The sequence below is a fragment of the Neopsephotus bourkii genome, unplaced genomic scaffold (genome assembly GCF_033783945.1).
Source record: "Neopsephotus bourkii isolate Nb327-2 ecotype Australia unplaced genomic scaffold, CSIRO-AGI_Nbou_v1 NB_1328, whole genome shotgun sequence".
In the NCBI taxonomy this organism is placed as follows: domain Eukaryota; kingdom Metazoa; phylum Chordata; class Aves; order Psittaciformes; family Psittacidae; genus Neopsephotus; species Neopsephotus bourkii.
Window position 1 is genome coordinate 3,841,165 of NW_026901808.1, and position 24,203 is coordinate 3,865,367.

Sequence of the window (24,203 nt, forward strand, 5' to 3'; positions counted from 1 at the left end):
TATATGGAATTTATTTGGTCACGTACATGTATGTTTATAAATTGTACCCCTCTTTGGAGTCAGAAATCAAAATGGAGCCTTCTTTTTTTAGAATGCATTAGTCAATTAACTCTACTCATATGCATGTAAATGGTTGTTTCTCAGTGTAATGCTGACGCCTGTTACTCAAAATTAACACAGACTATGTAAAATTGAAAAAAAAAAAAAAAGACTTTTGGATATATATTTTATTTGACAGTGGTTTAGAATATCATACAGTAAACAAGATTTCTGTAAAAGTTAATTTATCCATAGTGGTGCGTTTCATAAAAATAGTTGCTCACTTACAGCCTTTCTGTGACTATTAATACATGGAATTATATTTATAGAGATAGAGCTGTACAGGGTAAATTCACAGCTAACACTACACAGAAATATTATTTGGAATGGGGTTTAGATGATGTGCTGTCTTCACAGGTTATCGATTACAGCCGCATAAAGCAATTACTGCACAAGGAGTAGCTGTGAACTGTGCAAATTAGAGTTTATGCAAGCATAATCTCAACTGTTTTTCAGATTTTATTGTTTGCTTTCTTTATACATAAAAATAAGATACTGGGATGTGCATCTACACTACAGAAGCATTGTCCAAAATCAGATTCAATAAATTAATGGCAAATTATATTGAATTCTAGTTCAGGGGATAAAGATGTTTTTTTTTCCTCCATTAAATAAGAGTTTTATAAACAGCTACATGGACTTGTGCTTTTTTAGAAATCATATTTTAAATGGAGTTTTCTTTCTAAAGGAAAAACTTTTTTGAAAGCTGCAAAATCCTTGACTTGAGGCTTTTCAAATAATTGGACAGGAAGAAACATGCCTATAAATTTCTCAGTCCAGTGCAATGTTTGAGACATACAGTAATGTGCTAATTCCTTGGAACAAAGCCAATCTCAGTCTAATTTTTCAGCAGAGCATGTGAGGAACTAAGATTGTTAGAGAACAGTAACTTTTAAATACAAATTTTTGACAGTACTTTCTTCATTACTTTTTTCTCTTATTTTTTAGTTACCAATGTATTATTGCCCAGGATTTTGTTTTAATTTTGACAGACAAATAAGCATATGCACACTTACACAGACACGCACGCATCTTTTTGAAACAAGATAATGACTGTTTGACTGAACTTGGAGTTATTTCCTGTGAAGGCAGACTGGAATGTTTACCTGGCACTTAAGGCTTGAAATTCAAAACAGACAAGCGAGAAAGTTAAAAACAAAAGACCAAAAAAACAAACCCAACCCAAAACAAAACAAACAAAAAAATGGAGGTAGGGAAGAAATGATAACATGGAAATAATTTTGAAAATGGAAATATATCGAATTTACTGAACGAGGACACTGACAACTGCATTTCAGAAACCAGTCTAATTATTGTTAACGTGTGCCTGAAGGGCACCTGCTCTGCCAAACTGAGGGGATGGAAGATGAGAGTGTCCTAACTAAATGCAGATGGGTATGAAACATAGCACTGTTGATAAGTGAAGCTATCATCTTCTGCAGGAAGGAAAGGCCTTTCCTTAAGGAAACTGCAGCTTTTTCTCTGTAGCACTCTTCCTTTCATTGCAAGGGCCTTGCAGATGTCTGGGTTTTGAGCCTGACCAATTGGTTTGTCTGCTACTTCGCAGCATTTGGGGAACCTGTAATAAATCACTTTTGAGAGTAATTTGCAAATACAACGCCACCCTAACTCCCTTCCAATGTACAGAAACATGGTTTGTTCACAAAAATGGCAGTAGAAATGGTATCACAGAAACTAATCCACTCGATTTCCCACTCCTCCCGTAGCTCCCAGTGAACTATGCTACAGGGTACCATGTGGACTATCCCAAAGTGTTAACAGTGGAGAGGTGTCATGGGTGTACAGTTCTGAACGATGCTTCAAAGAAACCCTTTAGCCCCTGTCTAGATATGTTGAGAACAATTTATTTACAACATTTTAGCTCCATGAAAAGATCCTCTCTCTGTTTCAGCTTGCTCCGTGCAGTTTTATTTAAGGCGATGTTCCAGTTTGTGATTGCTCTAACTTGTTCCAGTTTCTTGATATAAAGTTTGAATGAAATCCAAGTCCTTCATGCAGTGGGAAAAAAATGCTAAAGCTACACTGCACTATCCTTCTCTGATGTACTGTCCTTCATATTGTTTTGGTTTCTTCCATAGCTGCCAAAGTCCCTAAAATGGAACTGGGACTTTAGGGTCGATTTTAAATCTCCATATTGACTATATGCTTTTGAACTTATTAGATACTGTGCACATTGTCATGGAATTACACACTAATGTTTTCATTCCTCAATGCTTTGTGTATATGTGTGATAGTTAAAATAAATTAAAACAAACCAATGTGAGACAAAAACTAAGAAGAATGTTCTGCGTCAGTTTGAGACAGTTAGAGGGCAACAGTCCCTTGCTTATCTGCTCATGGCAGAAGTACCAGACTTCAGGACGCTAGGTAGCTTATCTGAGCCAGGGATTTTCCATGGCCCTGGGGAGACCGTTGCCTTTCGAACTGTGGTGTTGGTGCTGCGAGTGCTAATGGAGTGGAGATGTCCCTTCCTGGGGAACTCGCTGGGTTTCCCATCAGGGTCCCTCTGGCTGTGGTCCATATCACTTCCAGGCGAGCTGCAGCGGTTGCTACTGTACGTCTTGGTAGCACCCGTATCAAGCTTGACATGGTCGGGTGCTGCAGCTGGTTTCTTCTCACTGATATTTGCAGATTTGTGATCTTCTTTTTTGCTAAGAGATCCTCCTCTCTTGCTTTCCAGCTTCCTCAGCCTCCCAAACTGTTCATCACTGGTTCCAGCACACACGTGCTCTCTTGCGCCAGCCTCGATCATAACGCTGTGTCCCACCACTTTGCTTTCTGAGGTGGGCCTGCCACCATCAGTGGTCTTATTTTTGCCTTCTGAATATCCTTTCCAAGAAGCCTCTTCATGCTTTGACCTGTCTACCTTTTTAGGACTTGCTGACCTTTCTCTTTGTTCTCCTAACCTTTTCTTTTTGTGACCGTTCACCGAAAGCTCCTTTGGTTTCCTTACATCGTGTTCCCTCTTGATATCCCATGTTGGCTCTGGGCTTATCTGGTGAGAAGGGTCAGAGGGTGGGGCTATGTGTGATGAAGATAATGGTGAGATAATGTCATCGAGGGAAAGAGCTACTTCCGGCAGACCTGGGGAGGTGGCAGAGGGAGCACTCCAGGAGTTTGGTTCGTCTGTTGCAACAAGAGAAGAGAGTTAAGGGCATATTCAGCAGCACAGAGTGTATATTGTATTCAGAGTAACTTTAACACTCAAATCACATACCAGATTTAAACTCCTCTGCTTTAGATGAGGTGAAACTCCCAGTAAATGGGGAGAAAACCAAAAATGAAGTCCCTTCCCCCTGCCCTAAAATGTTCAGAAGCGAGAACCACAGGGCTCTTACGGCAAACCCTGGTCTTCCTTTTTTTACAGAGTCTGCTTTCCTCTGCCCACGTTAAATTATTCTTAAAATAATACAGGCACGTGCTCATGAAATCAAATTGCCTCTTTTGTAGCTGTATAATGGATTTCTTAGCTGGGCAATATCAGTGCTGTCTCTGAGGACAAATGAGAAGAACTTTTTGCCATCTATTAAACATGTCCCTACAAGCATATAATAATTGACAAGAATCTGTGGCTCAGATAAGGTCATCATTGAATTTTGTCTCATATTTTTTCTAAACAGATATAATATTGCAGTGTTTATGGCCCCACAATTCTTGCACGGTACTTACAAAGCTCTGCCTTTATATCACAGCAGCAGCCGCTGAGTCTTTTGGCTGTGCATTTTGAATTTCTCTTGGTTACTTAGCCTCAACACAATATGGTTGGATTGTGTAGATCCTGTTTAATTTAACTAAATAGACATCTCCTTTGCTGAATCATGATGATTTTCCTAATCCATTGGTACAAAACCAGAATATTCTGAGATACCATTCTCTTGCATACACGATTCTCATTTCTTTTGATTAATGTCCCAGCAGACAGCAAGTCCATCATGAATAATGACACCACAACTGTTCTTACCGTCTACATAGAAGTTAGAGAAATCACTGAACTTAGCTAATGTCATTCCCTATTTAGCACCATTGCCTGGCTCTGAACAGTATGAGCAATAATCTGTCAGAGATGAAGGACTAGCTCAGGAATCCATGGAGACTAGGTGGGGCTCATGACAAGAGCTACATATTTCACCGGGGAGAAAATGTACCCTTCAAGCTGAAAAACAAGCATGGACTTCTGTCGGTCAGGACTAGTATCCCTCAGTGATACCAACTGTCCTTTAAAAGATGCATTTGTTTTTCTCAGTGCTATGGCTGCTTTCTAATTATCATGAAGATGCACATCATCCTGAAAAATGGAATGGTCTTTACTGCCCAGCCTGGGATCTGCAGCTTGCTTGACTGAGACGGCTCTTTTAAGTTAATAGCCTGATTGAGTGATTGCTGTCTTGCAGACAAAAATAGGAGAGACAATAGTGAGGTGGGTGACGTAAAGGCGGGGAGCAGCATGGTTTGCTGAGGAGCTATTTATTTTCCCAGATGGTGTTTGTCATATGCTTTTGCATAATGAGCATATGTGTGGAGAGGATTAGCATTTGAGAGGGGTAGAAAGTACAAGTTCTGTGTAAGACAAATAAACTTTGAGCTGGGAATCTAAATGGGCTGAGGGTCTCAACTGAGTTTTTTAAAAAAACATCACACTTTCTTACCCTCCAGTTAAGGCTGAGTAATGTACCATCTGCTCCCTGCTTGGCACTCGAACAAGGAAAGATAGAAGGAAGGCTCATGCAAGTAGAGCGATCAGCTCTGAGGAGCTTGCCTACAAAAAGCATCGACTCTGATGGGCTTGTTCTTTGCTTCTGCTCTTCAGCACCACCCCTTTGGCACAAGGCCGCAGGCTTTGCCTGATAGGGGAGGTGCAGATCAACACCAGCTCTTTCAGGTCTGAAATCCCATTTTGGTCAATATGTATCAGGGACCATGCATTGGATCCAAGTCACTTTGCCTGGTTCTCTAAAACTATCCCGGGACTCCACCAAGCAGCATGAAGCTGCCTGTGCACTTCAGTGGGGTACCTGGAGCTACTACTAAACAAACAACCTTGGGTCTTAGGAAATAAAGTTTATTCTTTTTATGGCATTGTCCTGTCACCCCAGGGCGGAGGTGGTGCTGAGCATTGGCCTGACCAACATATTTGACTCAGCTACAGTCTCATTTCCCAGTTGTCTGTGAAATGGTATTTTTCACTGAATGGCAGTGAAAAGCAGACAGCCACCACCAGATCTTGTGCAAGGCTCTGACAGCAGCTGAAGGTACAGAAACAGCTTGTTACTTTGGGAAGTATGAGCTGCACACCAGAAACCAGCAAGACACTTTCAGGTAACAAGATTGCCTCCGTGCAAAATGTGTCACTGTGCTCAGATGAGCTGACTCTTGTCCAGCAAGAAAAGCCACCGTTCAAAACCAGGGTGGCACACACCTCTTGCAGCTCCTCCAAGGCATGAAGGGCAATATTGTACCAGCTATTTGTGGGACGCTCGGGGAGGAGACCTGGGTGCGAGTGGCCTGCTGTTTTAGTCCCTAGAAACAAGAGAACTGATTTATTAATGGACTGTCCCCCTGCACAATTTTAAGTTTTATTCCCCTTCTGTTTTCAGAGGCAAACACAGTGAATATTGCAGTGAGACACTGTAGTGGGTTAAAACCTACTTCAGCAAAAGTGAGTCAATGTTACATTCAATGACATATAAATATAGTTATTTATAAATTGGGACATGCAATATTATATGCAGTAATTGATTTCTTCCTCTGCCCCAGAAAACATGAAGAAAAAGATGACGTGGCCAACTAAGCATAAAGACTTGTAGCCACAGCATGAAGGGAACCCCAGATGGGCCACGGGGAGCATTCTGTGTAAAATACAGTGCCTGGCCTTGCTGGGAAAGCACCCATATGGGCTGTGTTTCCAGTGGCTGGGAGGAAAAGCTGCCATGAAATGAAGCTATCATTTCACATATTCTGTGACAGTACAGTACTTGCAAGGAAGAACTTGACAAAAGGACTTTCTATAATGTTTAAGTACCATCAATCCAAGACAGCCAAAACCCAGCTTAACCTTTTTCTTTCAAATGAAATAAAATTGTGCAGAACTTCATCCTCAGCCTTAGTAGATGTTAATGATGTCAACAAGTCATTGTTGCAATATGTCACTGGATAGTGAAGAGAATAGTGATGTGAGGGTATGGCAGCTGACTTTCCTCTAATGTTTGAACATTATGGGAAAATACAAAAATTACTAGAGTAGAGCAAAGTGCATTAATGTAAGTAATTTGTTGCTCAAAAGAAAAACCTTTTAAAGAGCCGTGTTCAAGCCATCAGGGTTCATTTGGCCTTGTTCAACCAGCACTAAAATGATTGCTTTTCCACAACAAATATAAACAGGAGAAAAATGAAAAATTTTATTCTGTGAAGCAACTAAAGAAATGGTGTCTTTTTATGCCTGTTCTGAGGTTATAGCTGCATTTTGGAGACATCAGTATTTTGGAATATTTTTTCTACAGTTTTTAAGATTTATATAAAACCTATGTGTTAATTGTGAATATAACCTACTTTTACTCTGTTATCTCAAAATGTTTTGCAAACATACCAAACCAGAGACAGAGCAACAATTTTACGTCTTTCTCCCTTCACTTCTGGGAGGAACAGGAGACAGTATTCATATAATAGAGCATGAACTACTAATGCCCAAACAACTTCCAAGCAGAAGTGAAGGATAACACACTCAGTTGAAACTGCTGGAAAGATTTAGGGGCAATGTAGTTTTAAATTTGTTTCTGACTTTGTCACTATGGATATCATCCTTCCTGTGGGAGAAATTGCTTTTCAAAGGTATGCATCTCACTGAAGGCTAATAGATGCCTTCCTCCCTTCTTTGAAGGGAGAAAGTCTCCCTTGACCTACTAATTCAGACAAGATAAATAAGCTGGGAGCAGCACTATAATCTGTCACTGGGATGGCATTTGATTTGGTGTATTTTAGTAGGTGTTTCCTGGGTGGCTTTTAGCTTCCACAAGCCACTGTCACAGAGGTTGGTGGCACATGTAAGAATGACTCACCTATGACCTGTTTCTCATAACTCCCAGGCAAGGAGTAAATTGCTAACTGAGTAAGAGACACCACACACGAGGTCCTGAGTGTGTGGGAGGATAAGTGGGAGATGAGCACAGCCATTCTGGAGGTAGAGTGACAATGGGAAAACATCAGGAACGGGCCTTTTCTGTCTAAACGTGGTTTTTTTTTTGTTTGAGGTAGAACTACCATATACATGAATTGTTTTCTTTCCTATGCCAGCTTACACACATTCAATGGAGTGGAAATGAAGGTACTGCTCTCATGTGTCTACTAGCTCCTCTCTTAACTAAAGCCTAGTGTTCTACTTGCATCCAGTGCTGCTGATGGCTTCTGCCTGAAACACCAGCAAAAGAAACGCGGTTTCACTGTTAATGGACAAGAGAGGTCTGTGTGTCTGTCAGTTTCTGAGCATTGCCCAGGTGCTAAGCCAGAAGAAGAGCTCAGCCTAGTGATATGTTTATTTAATTTCCTGCAATACTTACGTTTTCTTTACAGGTTGCCCTTCTAATATTCTGTTAAGTCTAGTCTTGCTGTGCTTATCCTCTCTGCCAAGATCTTATGTCACAGGAGGTTAGACATCAAATTTGTGACTAGGTTGTCCTTTTGTATCAAAATATTTTAAATAACTGCTTGGTAGTTTATCAAGAATGTGGGATTTTTCATCACATAAAATTAACCATAAACAACTATTTTATTGAATAGTTAAGAGTAAAAACGGCATAACATTTTATTGCTTAAGTGCAATAAAATCTCAACGCCTTTTAAATTTCCAAATTATGTGAATAATGAACAATATATTAAAGCTTTGAACACTTTCAGGAGTCTGAAGCTTTTCCTGAAATGTCTTTTGTATCTTCCTAGAATTACTTTCCTGGGGAATCAAAGAATTTTTGATTGAATAAAAAATATGGTGCTCTATTTTCTTTTTTCCTACTTTTTGTCTGAAATTATGTATTGCCAGAAGGTGGCAAACAGTTCTTACAGATGCTCTTAATAATAAAAATGGGACGAATTGCCCCCTGGTGAGTATTCACTAATGTTGTCAGTATTACACCAGAAATGCGTTTGGCTCTTTCTCATTATATCTTGACATGTCTGTGATGTTCCTGATTGCATTGGTCTCCTGCAGCTTGTCTTTAATGGTCTCTAAGGAGGGAGACTTCAGAATATTTAAAGAATCTTTACTCTTCCATCTTGGAGCTTCTACAACCCAGACATACAGCACCCTTTGTCCTGAAATAAATGATTTGCTGAGGTTTTGATGGTTAGAAAAGCTCTTGGTGCCTTCTGTCCAGCTGTCAGCCTCATGCAAACATACCATGATATTGTCACCCTTTTCCCCAGCCTCTCCTAGAAAGTAGGTGGCAATGGGCTCTTCCCCCATCTTACAGGCTGCCTGTACTTCTGGTTTGGACTTCTTGTTAATTTTCAGTAGTGCTATGGAAATGTTTTCTCACAAATTACACTTTGCTTGAAATTACACTTTGCTTGCCTCCCCTTCCACAGCACTTATCCACGTTCAGATCCCTCAATGCTAGTAGATCTGGAAACAAACATCAGTGGATTTAGGTGCCTTCTGCTGCAATCTAGCCCTTTGTTTCATCAGTCATTATGGGCACATCCAAGTGGGATAACCTTTTCATCATTAGCACTGCCCTTACCTTTTTTTAAGCTATGATGGGAGTGTGCTATGGGTTCAAAATGTGATTTCATGCACAGAAATGAGATACGTGTCGTATACATTTACAAAAATAAATCCAAGTTATACTCAAGTTATTTTAGCACATGAACTACTTTTGCCTTTCCTTAACATGCAGTTAAGTGATCTGTTTGGTACTGTGAAGTCTCATTTGCGAGGCAATGAAAACCTAATTTCTTGCTATTTTAATGTAACCACATTCATTATACTGCTTGCCTGTTTGTACTCAGTCTGTTTATAGTAGCTTGTAAATGTAACTTTGTTTAAAGGTGGAATTTTTCTGCTTTCTAGGAATTAGGGGTTTTGGTTTTGCACATTTGTTTTTGCAAAGGTTGCAGATGATTTGGTCAGATCAATAGGAGTGAATTAATAAAGTCATAAAAGGCTACAGGAAAACAAACGTGCATCTGAGTCCCTGCAGCTTTTACTTCTGCATTTTGTGTTTAGCATTTTCAGAAGAGTGATTCATCATGAAAGACTGATGTTTGGAGTATGAAACAATGCCAGGCGTTGTTGCTCTGTCATTTGGTCTTTTTGTAACTAATGTTAGAAGAGGGGGGCACTACTACTACTGGGAGCTATCGGTGGCAAGAAATAAAGAGATGTGACTGGAAATACAGGGTGAGGAATACTTTTATCTCCTCTGTAAGCTTCAAATACATAATTTTGCATTTGGTAAATTCGGAACATTCAGTCATTGACCTATTCTGGCACTGGGAAGCACAGCTCTACTTCCTGCTTTATTCAGTTCCCAGTGCTGTTAATACTCTGATGCCCTACTTCTTTTCATGTTACTAATCATTACTGATGTGAAGCAATTTAGTTCCTTTGGGTTCATTATGGCCATCTTCCATTATACACTTTACCTAGACATTAAATGGGAGATACCCCAAATAGTTTTACAGCAGAGATAGTGTTTATAGAGTGCTTGCAAGGGCTGTCTGATGAGAGTTTGAATGGTTGCATTTCAGGTAAAATTCACTTTCATCACCATTTCTGTACTCGGCATGGAGGTTTGTTAGAAAAAGTGCTTTCATGTTCAGAGATCTAATTTGAGAATTATTGAAATACACTTCAGAGAGAGCAGATTGTCAGTTATGCTTGGAAGACCAAATCTGCTGAAGCCCAGGAGATGATATTGCTTGGTTTTGGAGCTATGGGAACAGAGAGAATGGGAATATTTAAACTTGAGGCAGAGAGGGCAAAACTGCATGTTGTAAGGAAAAAAAATTAAAAATACCTTTAGAAAAATACTGAATGTTTTCTTGAAACAGTAAAGTCACACACACCGATTTGTGTTGGCTTTAACCTGCACAAAACCCCATGCAGGAAAGCACCTCAAAGTTTTTAATGTAACGTATCCTTTAAAGATGGTTAACAAAGAAACACGGGAAGTGATTCATCTGACTTGGAGAGCTCCTATTCTTTTTCTGCAGTGCTTCTGATGCTACACTATACCCAGTGCATGTTCAGTAAATCCCTTTCCCTGAGTTAATTCTTTAATTATGGCACTGCTTCACCAGTATTTTACTGTCCAAATCATTTGAGACAATAATTTAATTGCCTCACAGAGTCTGAGAGAGAAGTGTCTCAGAAGATCTCTGCAAATAGATGTCTGCTCTTCTGTTGAATGTGTACACAACCAGTGTTGGGGAGAACCTTCTGGGAAGCCCTTTTGGAGGCTGTGGATCAAAGCTAAGTGGCTGGACACAGAGACCTACACCCATCGTCCCACACCAGGTAGTTTTTAGGAAGCATGAATCACTTCAAGTAAGCGGCCCAAGCACTCTCAGACTAATACAGGAGCTATCTAATGAATTCAAAAGCACTCTGAGTTTCTGCCCTGGAGAACAGGTGGACTGGATTGTCTCCATTACTTGGATGATCTTGGGGGCTGCTTAGTCCTCTTCTGGCTACCTTGCCATTGTTCACCACTTAAATATAAATCACATCTGTAAGAAATTTACTGTGATTTTGTAATAATGCCTGAGCTCTGCATCATTTAGCTCTCTCCAACAACGTAAGTCACCTCTAAACCCAGGACTGAGGTAATTTTTACATGGCCCTTACAACAGCAAAAATAAAAAAGGGTAATTTTTCTATGCAGAAAAAACCGCTACCTAAAGTGCAGAATGGGAGAGGGTAAGATAATCAAAAGCCACATATACAAAGAGATTATATTTCAGACCTGAAACAGTTAACTTAGTTTAGTAAATCAGTTTGCTAATTTACTGTAATAGTCTTCTGGATGTGAATCTTAAAGCCAGATAATTATGAGTAGTTTATCACTCATTCCAAGACCCATTTCAGCTTGTTCAGTAGATATGGATCTAGTAAACAGTCCTGTCCATTAAATATTTAAACCAACAATCGTGGTCACTAATCTGAGTGAACTTGGTAAATTTGATTTTTCCTTGAATCAAGATAATGTATCTGCATAACTGTTACAGGATTACTCACTAATACTGTGAGCAGCTGAAATGAAAAGCTGCAGCCTGTACAGTGCTTTAATCCCCACTGCAAGCTCCTCACTGTTTTGTTAGCGTTAAGGTTACAGACAGTCTAAGTGCCAATCTTGAGTGATGTTGCTCTAACTATGCACTATCATTCACCACATCCTTTAGGTGGTTTGGTACCCTTTTTGAAGTGCTGAGCATCTCACATATCTGTCAGATCAGAGCTACTCAGGCGGAAGAACCTCATCCCTTCAGTAAAGAAAGTCTTATTTTTTCTGAACGGTCGGGCAGTAGAGAAGGAGCTGCAGAAACCTCAGCAGTTCTCTTCCAGAGCCATGCTGGAGCTGGAAAACTCACACTGCAACTCACTGTATAATTAAAATAGATAATGACTTTAAAATTAGTTTTTATTAATAGAATTAAGCTACATTAAGTCATAAAAAGTGTTCATAAATATGTTAATAGAATGTGTGTTATTAATGAAAAACATTCTGCAGAGACTGAATAATTTAAGAGTTGGATATTACACACTTAAGTATTAAAATTATTAATTATCACAACTAAAATGGGTGTTAACAGTAGGCATCACACCATGTCTAGTCAATAAATAGCTGCCATTATTAAAGGTATGTAGCTAATATAAAAAAATTATTTAACAAGTGATAAATTTGGAGCATTTTGACTGTGTATGAAATGCCCCTAGAAAGGCACTGAGTGTTGGCAGTTCTCACTTAAGATCTCAGCAGGATCTTAAGCAAAACATGGAACTTGATTTGAAGGCATCCTTATTTACAAAGCTCATGAATAGGTATTCTTGTTCTGTTTAGGGTAAAAGCTGCAGAATTAGTTTAGTCTCTCTTCAGCAAACTTTTCAGACTGGCAGCTGCTGAGCACTGAAGGTGCAGAGCTGACCCTGGGACCATGCTTGCTGTCAGGACTGTTGTGGTATCTGGTATCTTTTGGATGCTGAGACAATTTCCTCTGAACACTATATAATGGGATGTATGTGCACGAATAAATGAATGTCACATTGTAAAATTTATGTTCTGCTATGTAATTACAAACTACATGCTATTAGAAAACAGAGATGTTTAAGGTTCTGGCTTGCATATGTGTTCCTGTAGCTTAACAAAATCAACATACTCTATGGTCATGTTACTTAAGCATCAACTGGAGAATTACCTCATGTTGTCAAAGTAAAAAAAAAAAATTCATTTAATTTTCCTAACCATTTTTCTTTTCCCAAGAAAGAAGTAAAAAGCTATAAGAAATCTGTCAGAGACTGTGCGTTCTGCTAACCTCTCCCTTTGGACAGGTCACAAAGCATCAGCCAGGTACTGCATCACTGGATGGCAGAGTGAGAAGGGCAGAGGCAGGATCATCTGCAAGCCCTGCTATGGGCCATCTTGCCTTCCCCTCTCTAGTGGTTGCAATAACAGGTTTTTATGTCACTCTCTGTGTGACTGTTTAGAGTAATCAAATTTCCAGTGCCAATGACAAGAGTCATCAGAATCCTACATTAGCTTAATGTAGTCTTGGGCATCATAACATCAGGCTGCTGGCAAAGCTTTTCTGATACAGCTTGATTGCCTCTTGTTGTACTTTTGTATCACTTTTTGTACTTTCATGGCTGTGCTTTTGTCCCTAAAAGAGCTTATAGCTGTTTATGGATTCTTTTGAGCAAGCTAAAAAGCTGTACTTTTTCACCTGGATAATCACAGATCAGTTAAAAGTTCATGTGAATGAGTTCAAAGCCGTTGTATCCCAAGTTCAACTGATATTCTTAGAGATAGGGTCTTTGTCAGGACGTATGAAGACAAAATGTTCATGTTCATGTCAGCAGTTTCTAGATCCTTCTAAAAAGTATCAAATTTGACCTTGCCAAATCACTATTTACCTAAACATGTGGATGAATGGCTCTCCTCTCCTATAGGGAAATGCATGCCATTGCAGAAAACTGACTGTACTGAAGAGATTGCCAAGCATTGGAATAGGCTGCCAGGGGAAGTGGTTGACTCACCGTCCCTGGAGGTATTTAAGAGATGTGTAGATACAGCATTTAGGGACATGGTTTAATGGTGGACTTGGCAGTGCTGGGTTAACAGTTGGACTCGATGATCTTAAAGGCCTTTTCCAACTTAAATGATTCTATAATTCAATATGGAACCCATTTTAGATCCCTTGGAGTCTAGCCACTGAAGCAGTTGCTGCACAACCTTCATGATGAGAATTATTGGGCCAGGCCACAGGAATAACGGTTTGTGCCTTCATCCTGTTCTCTTTGATACGTAGCTCTGTATCACGAGGAATAAGGAAGCTACCTCTGATTAACAACAAGTTGAAGTGATGCAGTCTTGTTATTAAGTGGGGGCCGACTGCAAATTTGCAAATGAGAGGGACCGCAAAATGGGCATCAGGAGAGGAATTTTACTGGACATTGTGGTGCAATAGCAGAAGACTGGACTTAATCCTATAGCAGACTGCAAAGGCACGGTAAGTGTTGCTAAATTCCCATTTTTCCTATGTATCTGGATTATATGAAGAAAGGAAAAAACAATGCTGTGGAGACAGAGGGATGGCTGCATTCTTTAAGCCCTGTATTTTGGGTGCTTATCTTCCAATATTGTCAACTGGATGGAAATACAGGAAGCTACCAAAAAAATGTTAAAAAAAGATTTGTAGGTGGGACTTTTCCCTTCTTTGGCTGCCAAGTCTGCTTGCCAGTTTATGTGAACAAAGCCAGGGATAATGTTTGTTCATCTGTTTTATTCACTGTAGTTTAACTGTAATTATCTACACTTTACATTATATTAGTAAACCTACTCCAGAATATTATATTATAATAAGCCTTAGTAATAAGAGAACTTTCTCTACAGTCTGATTAAATCTCTGCTCAGATGTGGGGGAACACTGCCAATTTTTGGTGTGGATTATAATGCATGTGGATTAGTGAGGTTCTGCTTTAATAATAATAATACCGAGTAGTTCACTCTTATTTTTAATCTTTAAAGTGCTTTTCAAGCATTAAATAATTAATCCCCATAACCCTCCCATGAGATCGGTAAGCAAACATTACTATCCCCATTATACTGATGGGGAAGCATGGGTTAGAGAATTCAGCTGGACTGGCCAAAGCCACTGGGAGTGTAATAGCCAAAGCAATGTTTTAGGACTATGGAAAGGACTCAGTGGTTTTTGTATTTGAAAAATAAGGAAAAGGTATTGCTTCCCTGGAAGATTAAAACTGAACTCATTGCCACAAACCTGAAAATGTCTTCCCATATGTCTGACTGACTTTCAATACTGTGTTTTTTATTTCTAGACCAAAGGATACCTATGTAAAAGGTCTACATCTTCTAAAATAGCAGTCTGCTGTAAGACAGAAATAACTATATGCACCCACATACGCACACATGTACACTGGTAATTAACAGAAGGATGTTCTACTTTCCTGCCAGCTGCTACGTATTTATAAAATACTAACAACAGGTTTGTAAAGCAAATTTTAATATTCAATTTTTTACCTATAGCAATAAGACAGCTAGAACCTTTGGGAGCCATATATTACCTGATGTTTTTAGACAAATGTTATTAAGCAGTATATTGGTTCCATTGATTCATTTGGTTAGCCTGCTTTTTTTCTTCTCCCTTTTGCATACCACAAGCTCCTGAAATTAAGTTGATATTGCTAGAAATAAGAAGGTGGTATTGGAAATGCAGCAGGAATACGAATGAATGCATTTCCACCAAGGTGGTCACAGAAGGAAGGGCCACTTTTCCAAAATGGCTATCGATTTTTGCGCTCACATCAGAGGAATGATGGATGGGGTAGTTCAGGTTTCAATTAACACCCAAGCTCAGCTCTAGGGATTTATAAAATGAGCACTGAAAATAGAATGAATTGGACTATCTGATCAGTACTCTGAACAGGTAGGAGTATCTGGCTTAAATATATAGGCCAAGACGCTTTAGCCATTTATTAGACAAACGTAAAAGCTTCAGCATGAGTTAAAGAACTAGAGACATGCAGTTTGCAGGTGACTGACGATTTCTGAAGGATCTAACTGTATTCAAACAATGAATTTACAGTATAAGCTCAATTTTTCATCTATTTTTGCAAATATAAATGCAGGGGTCACTAGTAAGGGCTACCAAACCCATGGTACAAGGAAGCATAGGATTTTATCACTGGATGTACTTTCTAAACCATCTTCTAGCATCTGCATCTCTCCTGTGCTATATCTAACTTTAAGTAAGCCTGCTGATCATCTCCCATAAGTGATTACTTATATAAAATGGAACAATTCCTGAGGGAGAAATGCAGACTGTGATATGATGATATGGTAGGGGCCTAAGGCATTCTAGAATGGTTAATGTATCTGCTCTGCCTCAGGAAATTTGACTTTAACTTGGTCAGTACTCTAATGAATGGTAGCAGGGCCACAGTTTTGGCTGGGAGAAGCCCCATGGCAAAACTGGTTCTTTGCAAAAATCCTTCCCCTCAAAAATCTTTCATTAAAAACACGTGAAATGGAAACATTTTATAACAAATATATATGCTTTTGACCTGATATGACTTGTTTACCAACTAAGTATTTCAGTTTTGGTGTTGACACAAGCTAAATTGCTTTTGATTTTCTTTATATATTTTACTGTGAAAAAAAATCTGTCCTCACACTTGCTGCCAAGTAAATAATCAGAACCATTCACAGCTGAGTGACTGTGCAAAACTAACTTTAGCTGTATTGATAGAGGATTTACGTTTCTACTTATTTCAGGAAAAAAAGACTTATTTCCTGTGTCATTATGCTATAGGAGGAAAAATAAAGATAAGGCATAGAAAGCTGTGGTCATATATATATATACATATATATATATATAAAACACTTGTGGTAGAACTGCAGTTCACTGAAGTTCCTAAGTTTGACAACTGGGACTTGCAAAATGGTCCTAATATCAGTCCAAATTTTTAACCTCATGATCTCTCTGAAAGACCTCTAGTGAAAAACAAAAAACAGAAGTAAGGTGGGAATGAAAGGAATGGTGCAATTCAGATTTCTACACAATGAAGGAACTTTTCTGTTGCTAGGTCTCTGATGGTAACCTACACACTTGAACTACATGGGTACAATATCAAATGGCCTCTACATGTGCCCAGCTCTGCACCAGCAAAGTATAGGGACATGTCTGTGTACAAACATTTCTTATATATAGACACAAATAGGAAATAGGCTGTAACTGGAAACACATATAAGCAATTGATTAGATTATTCAGATTTGCATGCACAAGACTGTTAACTTTAGCACAGCTTAATGCCTGGGTGCTGGGGGCAGGAAGAATTCTGTGGGCTTCACGCTGGAGGAGCTGCTCGAAGCTCATAGGCTAAGAGGATACTTTTGGGTATAACTTGCCTGCTACTTCCAATCTGCCTACTTAAAAAGTGTGACACTGGCTTTAGAATTTTAGCAAGTATATACTACATTGTACAAAGTCAATAGCAGACAGACTGAATGCATCTGAACACTTCTGTGTTTTCTGTGATGACAAAATAAAAGATAAAAATAAAAAAGATAGGCAAAAAAAAGTTTTTCTTCTCCTTTGCTTTCCAGGTATCATTTCTGGGCCATGACTCTGTGTTACAAATTTGATGTATCTAAACAATCTGTGCAGTTGGATCTGATTTATGAAGAAAACAGCTTGAAATCAAGTGCAAAGTGCTATGTGTAAATTCAGCATAACCACTGAGTTTAAAAAAACAGTATCTCTTTGCAGCATGTTCCAAAAATGTCTTCAATTTTACATTAGTTATTTCTTCAAGAGGCTGCACATAAATATCATTTGAGATCAGCATCTAAATTCCACCTCCCCATTGCTAATATTTTTCCAAGCCAAGTACCATAAGGAAGAGGGAAATTCTGGCTTTGAGTCTCAAATTTTAAGATTTTCTACCTGAAAAGTCATATTCAGAGGATAAGTTTTTGTCATGAGAAAAATTAGATTTAGCAGACCTCTGGCTGTGTTTCTGTAATAGCAGCAGTGCAACATGAAGAACCAGTTATTTGGATATTAAAAGACATTTGTAAAATGCATAGCTGCTTTGATGTCTAAGATAATTGGTTATGAAAGAAAAGTCGAGAACTGTAGAAACTATTAAGTGAGCTAGCATGTAAGAAAAAGTTGCGCAACAGTTGTGAGAAACAAAAGTATTAGAAAGATAATATACATGCAGAGTTTACAAACCGTGTCTTTAGGGTGGCCCAATAAGTAGAAATATGGGGACCCATGCTTGTCACTTTTCATGCACATGGAGAGACTGGAAGGTACCATTCCTAAAGGAAGGGGAGGAACAGCCTAGGACCAATCATTAGAATTAACAGAACCAGTGACATACAGATATTTTACTATTGTTAGAGCAGAGAATTCTTAGTAAGTTTAGAACAACTTAGTAAAACATGTAACAGGAAAGAAGTATTTCTGTAAAGCTAAGACAAATAAGCATGCTGTAAGTCTAAATATTAGTGAATGACTGAAACTACTGTGCATATATGTATTCAGGACGTAGGTTCACCTGGACTACAGATGTGGAGTACATCTTGAGGTGCTTGCTGAAGGAGTCATAAAAAAATCAAAAGCAAAGGGCAGAATTGTGCCCATTTATTTGTATGAAAAATCCTTGTATTGGTATCAACTCCGACATTTTTTGGTTTTGTTGGTGGGATAGTGCTGAAACACGAGCTCAGAGTTTCTTCAAGCCCCTTCAAAAATGACTTACTGCTGAGTAACTTACAGCTTTTATCTGTTAACTAGCAATTACTTCATGTATACTGAAACTTCACTTTTTGCATACAGAACTCTTCCCCCCTTAAATAGCCAAAACTGAACCTAAACTCTACTTCTGTAAATTCACCCAAATGTCATGAACCCATGGGGTGAGTTTTGTACACAATTTAGTGTTGTGTGAAGCAACAGAGGCTTAAAAAATGCACAATGCGACCCCAAGACATGTCTCATAATGAAGTCAAACAAGGCTGGGGAGAGAGGGAAAGAACCACTGTTGTGTAAATCCATAAAGCATCAACCAGCCCAATGACACAGATTCCTTGTTCACCAAACCTCAGTGATCCTGGTTCTCGTGGTTCTGCCTGTGTTAGCATCACAGTGTGACCTAATACACTCAGGGACAGATCCAGACTTCCAAAACAGGACAATGGAAAAGTTTTCCAAGATTTCAGTATGAAACGGGCTGGAGTCTCTAAAGCTTACACCTTTCTGCAGGAGCTCTTAAGTAACTTCAAGTGAAAAACTCCCAAACTTGACAGAAGGGATGGTTTTGAAGTCCTGCTGTGAAAGGAGGAAGGAAAACTAATTAGCTTTCTCCTACATGTTCCTCGCAGGTGAAACTCTGTTTCTGCTCCCTGTGCAGCGTCAGACAGAAAGCATTTGGGGCAAGAGGTTGTGCCTTGCTAGAGGAATGGAGTCTGCCTACAAGTGTTAACTGTGCCTCACCCTACTCCACCTTTACACCCTGTTTGCAATTATTTCATTTTAAGTGTAATTGCTTTCACATACTTCTAGGAACTTATATATTGTAATGTAGTTTTTTAGTAATGAAAGCTCCAGTTATGAAAGGCTAGGAACAGTAAAACAGAAGCAGCAATCTGCAGGACTGCTGGGACTGAGAATGAAACATGCCAGGCTTTCCTAGGGACCTTCATACACAGGTATTTAGAGAAAGCAGTGGTTGTTCTCATAAAAAGCTGTGGCTTCCTGGGGCTGATCCATCATTAGAATTAACTTGCCTCTTGCAGAACTCATTGCTGGATGGAGAGGCTGTGATTTGTTAGTTTTACTTAACATTTAATGTTACTATTTTGGGATTTTGTGAACAGTTTTGCCTTTAGGGATGGATGCTTCTTCATCCTAATGTTTGGCTGTGCAATGCATATGTCCTTCTCATGGTGCTTATACAGCTATGACTATGTTCTGAAATACAGGAGCATCTGTAACTAGGCTTCCACAGTGTGAGCAGAGTGTTTTAGAAGTGCTGCACACCCTGTAGCTCCTGCAGAAGTCAGTAACCTCAAAGGTTACACTGGGAATTAGGCAGCTGTTGCAAGAAAAATCTTGGTCTGTCATTTTACTCAAATCACGTTTAATGCCAGTCTGAGAAGTGCTCAGTGCTACAGCGATGACTGTGAGTTGTGTCCTGTGACGTGTATGAAACCTCACGCTCCCTCCAGCCAGGCTCCCTGGGCGATAAGTACTTTGCGTACTTCTAGGTTTTCTTGCACAGTAATAAGATTTCTTACTATAACTTGGTTCTTTGGAGAACATGGCAGGCTATTTCCTGTGAATCATGATGCTGATGTTCTTCGGGTTTCGATGAGCTGTGGTAATTCCCCTTCAGTGGCAGCACAGCTCCTCTGGCTATCCTTATCCTCAGCAAACATGTTCTGAGATGCTGGGTGATAAAACATCTGTTTTCTAAGCTTCTTCTGTTCCACCCTGCTGTGAAATCAGCTATCGTTTTGGAGCATTAATCATATCTGTGCTCCTTCCCATATATTCTGATGTTGCCTTGCATGGTATGAGGGGATTTCTCCCTCTGAAGTGCTTTGGGGTCTTTGGCATTTATTTTCAAGCAAAATCAGCAGCTGGAGTTGAGGTAAATGATGCATTTGCAACACACTTTATTTCTTCCCCTTGGTTTGCACAGTGCTTTAGCTCAGTCAGAATTTTCTGAGATGTTCTTGCAGGGACAGATTTCCAGGCATGGAAATCAGCATAACCTGACGTAACTCATTCAGGAGATTTACATCCTCCCAGGAGCTTGTTCTTTGTTTCTTCACTGAGTGCTTTCTTCTTTTCAACACATATTCTTTTTCTTTCACTGATCACTTTCTTACAATTGATAATTTTTTCTTAACGCTGCTTTTACTGATGTCAATCACATCACCAAACAGTGATATTTCTTGCAATTAAATATAGACCGTCATATTTGGTACTAACAGAAACATAGCTCTGGAACTGAAAAAGCATTGATCGTGTTGTACAAGGAAAATGAAAAAGTTGAGGATGGAGAGATAATAATGTGACAGTTTTTTGCTGGTTGGTTTTAGGTCGTTCTAGGTAAGCTTCCTTCTTTTTAACACTGTGAGTCTGACCACCACTGCTGCTGGAAAGGTCTTTAAACACAGCATTACTACAAGTGACTTGGGAAGGCCCTGACCATTTTGCTTGTCAGAGACTGAGAGACAATATCCAGGAGAGGACCATGGTACACTTGTTCTGTGTTTATATTTCTCTCTAGGCTTCTGCTATACACCACCATTGCAAACCAGACACCAGCTCAGTCCTCTAGCCTCGCATTATTATACTTGACTAAATCTTATTTCCCACTGGTGGTCTCTAGAGCTGAACCCTAATGAGAATAAGAAATATCTCTGACATGTGTTTGCTAACAAAAAAATTAAAACAACCCCCTCAAAAAAGCTGATTATTTCAGTCAAAAAAGAGCCAATTAGAATTGTTACACCTCAACCATGCAATTCTAGTGGGAAGAAGAGGGAACTAAATATTGACTAGGTTATCTGCTGTCCTCAGGACCACTTTGTCCTTAAGCTTACTGTCACAATCTTCTCTGCATTCAGTTTTCCATTTGGAACGTATGTTCTTTCTGGGGGTCTCTGTCATTAATACTCTGACAGATGCTCTTTGCAGCATGAGATCTGGCCTTCTCAAGACGTGCCCTTTGGTTTTAATTGTTTCTGCTTGTTAATTTCTCTTTTTAATTTCCCAAGCATGCTGCTGTTGGTTTTATGTGCACCTTTTGTTTATTCTTAGAGTATTTCTCATTGCTTTGGGAAATGACTTAGGGAGGACTTTAATATCTGAGTTAATTTAAACAGGTATCTTCTTAATTTTTCTTCCATTCCACCTGCAGCCTGTATACAGCACTAACATTTCTCTGCCTGTGCAATAACACTCTGCGGTGTTATCCTTTGTCATGATGTTATCCTTTGTTGTGATGTTTTCTGTAGGTTATGTGTACATTATAAAGTAACTCATGAACACTTTTACTGCTGTTTCTGTACAGTAGGACAACACAGCTTTCAAGCACAGCCACTTAGTTCTCCTCTTGTACAGAGGTGTAAGCTGGGGATGCAGCTAGAAAATTATCTTATTAAACAGTGCTTCCTTGTAGCAGCTTTTATTTCACAGTAATCTGCATTTTTACACGACTAATGCTAAGCATTCTAAGTGGAGAGCATAGCTGTAAACAGTCCTGTGAAGTCATCTTGTTTCTTTCTGTTAGCACTATGGAATGTGTGCAGATTTGTAGTGGTTTATCTGCATTTTCTACTCGTGTTCTTCTGGGGAAGGGAAGGCTGCGGGACATTTACACCTTCCGGGAGATATATTTTCCCAGAACAATGCTATTTACACTAAACTTTTTCTTACATCTATTTACATTTTCTTACAATTCTGGAAGAAGGTACAGATGTATAAGATTTATTTTGGATCTTTCATAAACCTAAGTGTGCCATCCAGAACTGGGATCTTAAGGAAGTCAGATTTGGAATGGGTCTGAACTGCAATCAATTCCTTGCTCATAACATCCTCCTGTGACCCCCTCTTAGATTAAACTTTTCTGAGAAACCAGAGAACTGCTGGTGTATGGTTCTGCTATTTGAGAAGGATTATAACCACTATAACAGTCCAGGACTTTTGTTTGTTCTTTCATTAAAGTTGATGCACCTCTCCCTTACAGAAGAATTGAGGAGGTGATCTGAATCTCAGTTGGAGGTCCCTTTGGAAGGATTATGTACTGGTTAAAGCTGGTATTAAATGTCTTAGGAATGATTTATCATAATCTCTGAAAGCCATTTTGGCTTTGTTCCTACTCACCAAAAGTATAACTCACTAACTTTATCATCAGATGAGTGGGCTAGGGCCCATGTTGCTGCCCTTATTGAAAAGCTCTTGAAAGCTGGAAACATGCTGCATACACTATCCCGAGTATTGCCTCAGAATTGGCTCTAGTTTAGATAAGAATATGGTGCTGTTGCCATATATACTGGCAGGTGGCAAAGTGCTGACTTTCAGTGGAGCTGACTTCAAGGTCTCTAAGAAGGTAATGAATTTCTATTGGTAACAAAGACTGATCTGAACCTACAGTTAAGCCTAAGTATTACTCTGAAATTTCATATGCTACTGCAACTTCTGATTCTAATGCGAAATGATGCTGGAACATCAAAGTAACACTGGAAAAGTTTAATAGAGTTTTGGACCTCGTAGCGTAAAGAAATCAAGGAATTTTTATTTCCTGTGAGATTTCAGGCCCAGCTGTGCACATCACAGAACTTATGTAAATATATGACATTGTCACACCATACTCTACAGTAAGCTGATTTCAATTTTTAAAAAGGGCTTTTTGTCTTTGAAATTACCTTTGGATAATTTATTTTTACTTCTTGTCATTTCAGTAGTGAAAGGAGGCCTCTATACTGTCTACATGACATACATTTTTGAAATACTCAGAAAAGTCCCAGAAGTCCCTCTGAAACAAAACATGAGAAGAATGGATTCCTCTCTCTCACCATAATGAGCAAAGTCTCCTTTTTTATTCAGAGTTGTCTTCTACTTGATCATCTGTGTATATTGTCAGAGATAATGTAACGGGTGAGGTTGTCAAAGAAGGAAGTATGCTCTTGTTAATGCTTTGACTTTAAACCTGAGCCACTCAATTGCATGGCAAAGGGACCATCTCCTGTGATTCAAAATGTGCAGAGAAGTACCAATAGAGGAAGAAGAGAAAAGTTTATGGTCAAATCAGGAACTCCCAGCACACTCAGAGATGTACCCTAAAGGGTTCAAAGTGCTTCCTCCAATGCACATCTTCTAAGCCACTGCTTATATGTCAGGAGGGCAGCAGACAGTGATGTACACATATATGGTCTTGAGCCAAGGAAATACTTAAACGTGTATAAGTTCACCTCAACTAGGGTAAGCACTTAAACCCATAGCTAATAAGCCCCAGGACATTACAATATATAAATATCTGCAACTGTTACTTAACTCAAAAGCAGTAGAATTAATTCATATAGGTTCATGCACATTGAAAAATACGAAGATGAAAACCCACCATATTCTGGGACCTGTCCTGTTCCACGTTTCAACAACAGTCGCACTCTCCTGCCACCAGACTTGATTAGCTCTATTGCTCTGGCATGTGTCATGTCCCTTGTGCTTTCTCCATTGATTTCAATTATTTGATCTCCTACCTGTCAGGTAAGAAGAACATTGAGTCAGACAGAATTGCAGTAAAATGAGCATTTCAGAAAGAGACATATTCAATGGATCACAGGTTACTTGAATGACAGACAGACACATCAAGGTAAATTTGTTCCTGTCTGTCTGAGGGATATTACTGGCAGATTAAATAACCTCCAAAGTGGATTCTGAATGTGGTATATCAAATGCTGCTCATCTTGTGCTGAAATCAGTGTAATGCATTTATAACTTGCCTCATGTCTTTCTCACATAAAAGATTTTGTTTTGAATTGCTTGATATGTTGGAGTCACTGGAAACATTATCTGTACTACACCTTAACTGTCAGTGTTGTTTGGCCCTGAGAAGACCTTTGTTGAATATAACTTGCTGTTTTTATAGAGAAAAGAGAGGTTCAAAGCACAAAGATCCATCATTTCATAGAATGACAGAATCATTAGAGTTGGAAGCGACCTCTGGATATCATCCAGTCCAACCCCCTGCCAAGGCAGGGCCACCCAGAGCAGGTTACACAGGATTGCGTCCAGGTGAATTTTGAATGTCTCCAGAGAGGGAGATTCCACAACC

The 24,203-nt window shown here is 39.2% G+C and overlaps 1 protein-coding gene across 15 annotated transcripts in view; it reads right to left on the reverse strand.

Annotated features, from left to right (window-relative positions):
- Positions 1-199: 199 nt before the first annotated feature.
- MAGI2 (membrane associated guanylate kinase, WW and PDZ domain containing 2) overlaps positions 200-24,203 on the reverse strand; it is a 728,751-nt gene continuing 704,747 nt past the window's right edge. For 12 of the 15 annotated variants that reach the window (XM_061366359.1, XM_061366354.1, XM_061366365.1 and 9 more), the window contains 2 exons: positions 23,490-23,628; positions 200-3,246 (listed from right to left, as the gene is read on the reverse strand). In XM_061366359.1, the coding sequence (XP_061222343.1) occupies positions 2,447-3,246; positions 23,490-23,628 (939 nt within the window). In that variant the 3' untranslated portion in view covers positions 200-2,446. Of the gene's footprint in view, positions 3,247-17,584; positions 17,696-23,489; positions 23,629-24,203 lie in introns of all 15 variants that reach the window. The other 3 variants (XM_061366360.1, XM_061366362.1, XM_061366361.1) reach the window with 2 other exon arrangements.